Source organism: Chondrus crispus, genomic scaffold, assembly GCF_000350225.1.
Source record: "Chondrus crispus Stackhouse genomic scaffold, scaffold_103, whole genome shotgun sequence".
Classification (NCBI taxonomy): Eukaryota; Rhodophyta; class Florideophyceae; order Gigartinales; family Gigartinaceae; genus Chondrus; species Chondrus crispus.
The window spans coordinates 193,666-203,255 of record NW_005178895.1 but is presented as its reverse complement, the minus strand read 5'-3'; the positions used below and the strand labels follow the sequence as shown (position 1 = coordinate 203,255).

At 48.7% G+C, this 9,590-nt stretch overlaps 1 protein-coding gene across 1 annotated transcript; it reads right to left on the bottom strand.

Annotated features, from left to right (window-relative positions):
• Positions 1–9,015: 9,015 nt before the first annotated feature.
• Positions 9,016–9,180, bottom strand: CHC_T00001575001 (hypothetical protein). The gene has a single exon (XM_005712417.1). It carries the CDS (start codon positions 9,178–9,180, stop codon positions 9,016–9,018), a length of 165 nt encoding a protein of 54 aa, XP_005712474.1.
• Between the last annotated feature and the right edge of the window lie 410 nt (positions 9,181–9,590).

Genomic DNA, 9,590 nt, shown 5'->3' with positions numbered 1-9,590 from the left:
CACTGATGTAGACCCTCCTTTTCGCCCCATCGTTTCCAAATAAACTTGTTTCCCACTTTCGTACCATTCCCCACATTTCCTTATCATACGGCGCTCTTCCCTCAACCCCCCACGACTCCTGGGAACCCAAAAGCGAGCCTTGTCACTGTTCTCGAGACAGAAATTGTGCAATTTCATTGCAATTGCTACAATTTCAGCAGAGTCTTTGACTGAATATTCCAACATCTTCAGAATCCTAAACTTCTTAATTAGCATGCCGAAAGATTGCTCGACGTGCATTCTCAAGGACGAATGATAAAAATTGAAGGCATCCTCGACATGGCTAGCCATCGACGCCGGAACTGGTGTTATCAAATATTCACTACAGTTATACGCCCCATCTCCTGCAATCCTATACTCCAACTCCAATCCACCATCCTCCAGATATCGTCCTAATGATGATACAGCGTGTGCAAGCGCGTCGTGCGTAGAACCGCGGCAAAGGGCTGAAAAACAAATAAAACGGTAGTCAGAGTTCACAAGCGCTTGAATGGGGAGCGCATAAATTCCTTTGCGGCAGTAAAAAGTCGCGGGATGCCCGTCTTTTGACGGCTTTTTGATTCGGACAGAAATACCGTCAAGAGCTCCCACACAGCCGGGAAGCCGGCTCGGAGGGTTTCTAGAGCGCTGGAAGTCGTCGGCAAGGTGCCGTAGTCCGTCGATAGAATCAGGGAGGCCTGGAAGGTCCAGTGCATTGTTCAGAACCTAGCGTGTCTCCTTAAATACTTGATAGACAGTGCTTCTTCCAACCTCGAAAGCAGCCACACAGCCATAAACTGTCTCCCCCCCATGATACGTAAAAAAATTCCTAGTCTTGCCTCTGGACTCACAATTTGCCTACCGGCTCTTGCTGCCATTTCCTTGTTCTTATCAAGGCGGTGACGTAGTAAAAATAGAAGGCGGTTAAAAGTCTTTCGCTCCATACGGTATGTACGACTGAATTCTTTGTCGTTAAAAATCCTTTTGGCTCTGACAAAGGTCCATACCCGTCGGAGATCTAAGGGCTTTGTGAATTTTCGGGGTCGAGGATAGTTTGAAATAGCTTGGTGCAATGAAAGGAGGGAGAATAGAGCTACGGTTGCGGTTAGTGCGGTCGTAGCAGTGATGATTCCATTGCCGTGCATTGCGTAGGAGTGATTAGATTGAGAAGAAAGGAGGGGAGGCGAATGGCGATACTGGGCAGTGGTTGTAGATCCGTTTTTTGACCAAACAGCGCCGGCGATAGATACGCTATCCCGCGGAGTAGTAGGGAGAGAAGTAGGGGTGAGATCAATTATTTATCCCGGTGATCCGGGATCACCCGCAATGGCCACGTTCTGGGTCGGAAGCGAGCGACGCTGCAGCGTCTCCCGTCCATGTCGACGCGTCCCTGGGGCAAAGTTGTTTGACGCTGTAGCATGTCACGTCCCTGTCGATGCGTCCTCGGAGCGAATTTGTAGAACCCACAGTGTCCTCCCCGTTGTGTTCTGGCAATTTATGGCGCTGTATGCCTCTGTAAGTCAGCACCGTCGTTCTGGGACACCTGTCCACTACTAACTTAAGGGAAAGGACACCTGTCCACTACTAACGTAAGGGGAAGGCGTGTACTTACATTAAAAAATTAATAAATGACCGGCAAACTCGGGCAAGCAAAGCAAACCCGGGCAAGTTAAGGCACACCCTCATAGCGGGGCCGGATTGTGCCATGCTGAACCTAATCACCGATGTAAAGAAGTGATGGCGGATTAATAAAATGCAAATATGAGGTGTGAATTGTAGAAATTAGCGACCTACGTGTGCACTTCTGGGCACTACACGTACTACACCCAGTTACGCAGTGTACTGCAAATAGTCTCACGCAAAAATTAGAGTCAGCACCCCAATAGTGTAGGTGACACTAATTCGTGTGGAATCGGACCAGAACAAAAAGCAATTAGTGTCACTCGACCTCTGCAAACAGTCCGTAACACTACTTTGGCGACGGAGGTGGGCGATTAACAGGCCTTTGAGTGCAGAAGAATAAATACTGTCACAGAGCACAGCCTTTAGATGGTGTCTACTGCCGTAACCGGAGCAAATCTGTTCACAAACAGCATAGCTCTATGGCGGTGAAAGGATCACCAATCCTGGTAGCCCTGCAGAATGCCTCTGGAAGAAAGCCTGCCAGCATTTCGAAGAACAATGGCACCGCCCCTCTCGCCACTGTTTGTGTCGATAGCTTGTCGGATCCAAGCCAAACTAAGGTTTAAATCAGTGAGAATGGAGCCCAAAAATCAACTCAGTATGTTTTACTTATTGCTACACGGGCAAAGATTGCTGCGTGGATGGAAAGAACTGCTCTAAGCACAGGCGAGCGCTACATTTCTTCGAAAGCAGTACGGAACTTCCCGCAATTGTTTCGAGGATCCTCAAATGCAAACATTGCTCGTGCTATGCGCCTTTGGAAATGTCGTGCAGAACACCATGACTCAGACGGTACAGTAATGTATCTTGGAAGGGCTTCGTCGGTGACAAGAAATATTGCAAGTGGATTGAAGCGCGTTTATCTAAAGGCAAATGCTGGCAGAGGGCGCAAAAGGCTGCCGTGGATATCACCTATACACGAAGAATTATGTTCTGAATTTGACAGACTACGGAAGCTCGGTGTGAAGTTCAACCTGATATCTCTGCGCTCGTTAGCGCATCAAATTGTGACGAACAGCCCCAGCGACGACTACAGTTCAAACATGATAGATCCACGTTCCAATAGACCGATTATGGATCATATCAACTCACGCTTCGTCCAGTCGTTTGCGGATCTGTTCCGCATCGTGAGCAGAGATCATAAAGGAAAACACAGGATGAGCCCGCAGAAAGAACTTAAAATTGAAAAGGAGGCGGCGTTCCAGTTTAGGCGTTAGAAAAGAAGCTTTGAATCCAATTTAATTATTTAAAAAGACGTCGAGAATATGGAAGATACACATTTTGTAATTAATGTCGACAACGGAAGAACTCTAGGGTTTACTGGGGAACACGATATTAAGTACGCTAACGTGGTCTCGGGAGGCGAGAGCATGACTATGGTTGCACGAACAGGTGGAGGAAGTCATGATTTAATTGAGACTCCGTTTATGATTTTCATGGACAAAGTCCGCAATTATCCCATTCGAGGAGTTCCGGACGATGTACCTGGCGTTTCATATCGTAGCGGTCCAAAGGGATGGATGGATACGACTGTATTGCCACAGTGGCTTAACGAAAAGCGCATTATTCAGCCGTTACCAATTGGGCGTCAGAGACTGTTATACCTGGATAATTGCAGTGGACATGCATATACCGAAGACGTTATCAATTCTTTGTTTTCTGTAAGAAAAAAGTTGCTGTTCTTTCCACCAAATGCAACGCGCTTGGTTCAGCCGTGTGATTCCTTCGTCATACAAAAGATTAAAAGGGCTTGGACCACTAGGTGGGAACATTATAAAATGGAGAAGATCAACGAAGGCAGTTGGAAGGATAAATCAGGGCGTATTGCGAACCCTGGAAACCTCTTTTTCTACGGCTAGCTTCCCTGGCCGTGGAGGACGTTAACAAGCAGATAGATGAACTGGGGCTTACTTATGCACGTAAAGCCATGATTATGACAGGAATGTCTCTGAACACCAATGGACGTGGGGAAGTTACTCAGCTTACTCCCCAACTGCAAAACATAATTCAGAAGCACAAAGAATTTTTTGACGGGAAGTCTCCCGTTATCTCTGATGGCTGCGACGGCTGGGTGTCGGTAGGCATGCATCATCAATACAGTATTTGCAGTGAACCTTTATTGGGAGTAAAGATATAGCGTCAGTTCCAATATTTACTGTTTAAGTGAGTTTTGTCCTGTTTTAGTGTCACCGGGAAAATAGTGCAAGTGACGCGAATAGGTGTAACCAAGGTTTGATTTGGGGTCACCTTGATAGCGTAGGCGAGACTATTTGCAGTAACTGGGTGTAGACCTTTTTAACAGTTGTCCATTGACAGGGCAGATACTTGCACCATGCAGTAGCCATGTGGGTAGCAACGGAAACGATCGAGTAAATACGGAAACACTATCCCCACATTCGATCTCATCATAATTCCTATACATATTTTCGATATTTCATTTAATTCAGTCATAACATGAACAGTGACACCAATCCTGAGCGCAACAATGCATCAACAATTTTCGGCGGTCTTTTCAAATCACACCATCTCACTCAATTGCGACCCATCCCTGACTCTATTGGGGTAACTACACCCAACTCGCCCGGCCTCATCCCCACTGCAACCATACCCGCCCCCTTCCCCACCGGAGACCATAACCGCCTCCCTCCGACGGAGACCACATCCGTCTCACCCCGAAGGCCACACCCGCTCGCCCCCGCTCGCCCACCACCGCCTCTCACCGATGGCGACCACACTCGCCCCCCCCCGACCAAGACTACACCGACCTCCCTCCAACAGAGACCACACCCGCCTCATCCCGAAGGCTACACCCCACCCGCCCAACCCCGACCACAACATCCCTCCCCGACGGGGACCACACCCGCCTCACCCCGACGAAGACTGCACCCCGCTCCCTCCGACAGAGACCACACCCCCCTCCCCCCGACGGCGCCCGAACCCACCTCCCCCACACGGCGACCACACCCACCATCCCCTGACGGCTGCCACACTCATCGCCCTCAGACAGCCTTCCCCTTTCCACCCAGTCTCCGTCAGCCTCAAAGTTTCCGCGTCAGTATTCCCGTTGAGACTTAGAACTTTCATGGAGTCAATAACGCCCACAGACGCTCAAGCCGCGTTAAAGATCCTCGCAGACGCGGCCATTAACCGAGAGGCGGCTCTTGCGCAGTATACCCCAGAACCGCACGCTGACACCGATGTGGAGAATGATTCAGACAGTCCGATTCTCGATGCATTTTACAATGACGGCGGGAGGAGTGCCATTGTTCAGCTAACGAACTTTACAATCAAGGAATTTCTTCAGCTCTACGGCAAATTTAGGACCTTCTGGCCCATAATTACAACATGGGCCAGGGGCGACGATCTCAATACCGTATTGGTGTGACACCGCAAAGGATGCTCTTTTCATGGCCATGAAACAGGTAACTAGGACCAGTCCTAGTTACCCTCAAGCATAGAGGGCAATGGGATTATCTCGGTCAGACATTTAAGAAGAAGGGTGCCATATTTGAGAGATCGGTTACACGTTTCATAATTCTAATCTCTGCCCCATTCTATGACCTCTTTGTACTGGACAAGGCAGAACGATGGCCAATGTCGGGACTTCTGGACGAAAAGAAGACATTCAAGCACTTTAAATTGGCGCGGTATGCTACCGATGTTACGTTCCAACAGGCGAACCAGCCGAGCGGCAATATTAAAGAGGGGAAAAATATTTTGGTGGCAAACATAAATTGTACGGGTTTAAGGTAGAAGTGTCCGTCCTGCGGACGGGCTTGCAGCAGAGTGTAGTAAATATTTGCTGGTTCGGTTTCTGATATCGATATAATGGTACATATGAAGGCATTTCACGACACCGCTTTGGCAAAAACTGAGAAGGAGAAGGATGTGCCAGACATTGATATACACTCGGATAAGTACCGAGACAGCTGGGCTCTACTCGCTGATAAGGGTTACCAAGGGGCCGTGGAGTTTGTTCGCGCTATCTATCCAAGGAAAACCCTGCCACGTCGGCTCCTATCAGCTGAAGATGAAGCTTTTAATAAGAATGTTTCAGCTGATCGGATAATTGTGGAGAACGTTTTTGGCTGTGCTTGCGGGTTGTGGGCTGTTTTGTCAAGTAAGTTTAGGTGAGGGAGAAACTGTACGACTCCATATTTTCTTATGCGTTGCCCTTACCAATCATAACGAGGAAAGACGAAGCTCCGGGTATGGGCTGGGATGAGGGAAATTTGGGAATCGGACGAGAAGTTTCCGGTTCGACACCGAACCGTGGGAGTAGGAGGAAGAGGCGACGCGCAGGATTTATTGAAGATGACAATGATACCCGGGAGAACGTGAGCGAACTTGTCGCAGCAGTAACCACGCTGGCATCTAGTGTGCCTCAACGACGGGGAGGGGAAGAACTCAACGATCCTGCAAGTATGTCTTACTCTCAGCTCGTGACAACCAGAGGCCATCTTATTGAGCAACTGACTAGCATTGATTCAAAAATGAAAGAAGCGGGGCCTAACCTGCACGCAGTTCTCCAGAATCAATTCGACAGCATTGCAAAGGCACTAGATAGACTACCGCAGTGCGATTCTTTCGCTGATTAAAGGACATATGGGGGTAAAGGAGCAAGGGAGAAAGGGAGGCAGGGGGCAGGGCGCTACGGGAGTAAAGGAGGAAGGGGGCAGGGCACCCCTCCGCCGCTTCACCTCTGCCGCGCCCCCTCCCAGGACGTCTGCCGCCGCCCCTCGAATGGTGCGAACCCCCCCTGTGTTCGCTGCTTTCGGCGGGGAGAAATCGGACGGTCGGCAATGCCTCTGCTACGTCATCTCATGTCCATCTACGTACAGCATGGTACGGGTCTCTCCGGAGCTTATACCCTACGTCGAAGTTCCCCGACTCGACCTCAGATGCTTACTATAAATACACGCGCGTTGATGCAAATCCCTATTTACCTGGCGCAATGTGAACTCCTTTTACGGACCTTTTTTATTGTGATAATCAGGAGGTTGTCTCTACGAGGGTCGAAAGAACCCCAATTCTTTGAGGTGGGCTGTGAGATGATCACGTACGTGTGATACTCTAAATCCCTGCGTCGGCCCTGGTCTTGGTCACGAAGACTACTCGCGGCCTCCCACCATTTATTAAATGCCATATCTAAAATGTCTCTATCTTGCGTGGACATTGCGCTGCGCATTGGCATAACTTTATTATCGATGCAGTAATTGTGAACTCTCATACATGCTGCCATCACAGCAGGTACCCTTGATAAAGAGACCTTCATCTGTCTCCAAAGAATTCCAAATCTTGCAATGAGCATTCCGAACCTCTGTTCCACATGCATACGGAGCGACGATTGATAAAAATTAAATGCATCCCGAGCATCGCCGTGTTCCGGATCTGCAATCTGCGAAGTACTCCACGGCGTTACGAGCGAATTTAAGCACTCAAATTCCGCGTCTGCGGCAATCCAGTAACCGGTCATCATTGTTTCACTATTTATCAACTGTATACCGAAAGCGGAAACTGCAAAGGCAAGGGATTCATGTGTACTTCCAGTACACAATGCAGACATATACAAAAACCTACAAGATGAGTCAACAACTGCCTGAACCGGTATACCGTAGTGTCCTTTGCGGCAGAAGTAAGCCCGTGGGACCGAGCTTTCAGACGGTTTTGCAACCTTTATGACAAGTCCCAATGCATCCCCAGAGTGGGGTAGGGGTAGATCTTGAACTGGAGAAGCCGCTAGCTAAGTTATGTAAAGAGTTAGCATCCTGAAGCGGTACGCCGGGTAAGTGCAAGGTAGATAAAATTGCATCAATTGTACTGTGGAACACTTCGTACGCAGTCGAAGTCCCAATTCGAAAGAGCATCACTAAATCATGATGCGATGCCCCGGCAAGCATACGAAGCGTCAAAGCCAGCCTCACTGCTGGATCTACTCTTCCACCGCTGGATCAGGCAGCCATAGCAGTGTTTCGTTGCAGCAAAGGCGTTAGAGCATCAAGTAAACGGAAAAAGACATTTCGCGGCAGTCTAAAGCACTTCTGAAATTCATGATAGCTGAGGTACATATGGAATCGATCAAAAGCATCCCGAAATCTGATCTTTGTTATGCCTTTCTCAACGCTTCGTATATTTTCCCTTCGCCGCTGTCAGTTTTCCAAAAGGATTACAGCTGTTGTCGCAGCAATAGCAGCAACAGCTGCTGCGCAAGTAACATAGTCATCAGCATCACCGCATTCCTCGTCACCATCCTTATCACTCATGTGAAGTGCTCCACTGGAGTTGTCGACCGGCACCAACAAGCAGGGCACCAAAGAGGATACGCATGCTGCCCTTGAGCAAAACTGCAACAAGTACCACTAGATAACCGCAACTTGGTGGCGTAAATTGCGTGCGAAATCTGGACATGGTTTAGAACAAAAATGCAAATTGCACAAATGTATGATAATCTCGTGCAAAACGTAACGAACTAATCCGCTGTTTAGAACGATCCTTAAAACACAGTTTTTGACTGCTGATTAGTGCTATAAGCGCTGTTTGACGTATTTTGGTGGTATAAAAGTGTTGGGGACGACAGAATAGGACAGAGACAACGAAAGTTTTGTGAATGAATGTATCCGGCGATTGAAGAGCGCCAAAATGCGACAAAGATTCTTGGGGGAGCTGCAGAGCTTTGAGAGCTGCAAGAGGGGAGAACGTGATGTCACCCAGGTCTTAGAGTACTTCAGTAATGATCGGAAAGAGAAATGTTATATTTTGCAGTGGTTCTGAGGGACATCACTCGTTTTGCGTGCACGGTAGTGATGATTAGATCGCTGTTGTGAATGTTCAATACACTGTGGTGATTGTTCACCACACTGAAGTGATCACTCACACAAATTCAAGTGATGAAATCACCCAAAAACATCACTTTTCTACATGCTGGTCACCATGTATCACTATTTCTGAGTGATAAAAAACATCATCACTCTGGGAGCCTAGGGCTAATCTAATTGCGGTGATCGCTGTAATGTACTACTGTAGCGCGGGTCGGCTTACACTGTAACGCCATCAGCCGTCCGGGCTGACAGAACACGTGTAGTACACGTACAGTACCCATGCGTGCGCGCGCTTCATACACGTGTGGTACACTTGTGCACGTGTGCGTTGCGTACACGTGAGGTACACGTGGACACGCGTTGTAGCAATGTAGAGCGTCGGGCTCTAATGTAGCTAATCCAATCCTAAACTAATCGAGTTTAAATCCCCCACGGTGGGTTATGGTGCAGTGACGTACGGCGAGACATTTGACCTGTTGCGATCGAAAATTGATCGTCAACCGGATGCGCAGAGAAGAAAGGACGAGAAGAATAAGGACGAGAAGAATAAGGAGCGGAAGAAACGCAAGGCACGGGATGAGGTTGAGAAGCGGGCGAGGAGTGTAGAACGGAAGAAAAAGGCTGCGGAAAGGAAGCACAAGCGCGAGGAGCAAGACGTCATGCAAACAGCGAAACGCATGGCGCTATCTGCGGCGAAGGCCGCGCGAATTCATTCAGCGAAAGCGGGCGGACAAGCAGCGTCTGCTGGCTTTCCGCCTGCGTCCAGAGGCGTCGAAGCTGAGGCAGCACACAGCGTGGCGATCGCGCTAGCGGCCTTTTTTAATAGGTAAAACAATTTGCATAAAATCGCGGGACGAAGTTGAGGAGCTATCCCGAACCGGCCTCTAGGCCAACCAGGCCCCAACACCCCGATGGTACGTTCGCAAAAAGTTCTCTAACCAGGGCCAATGTAGATACCCGTAGGCTTGTTTGAACTCTCTCATTCAGCTCTATCATGAGACATATATATATTTGTATAGCTTCCGAAGCTATTTTGATGCATTTCCAGGCATTCACCTGAAAAGGGGGGCC

What these genes read in the sequence shown, in the direction of transcription:
- CHC_T00001575001 (XM_005712417.1), bottom strand. Translation starts at nt 9,180, where the DNA reads ATGACGTCTTGCTCCTCGCGCTTGTGCTTCCTTTCCGCAGCCTTTTTC.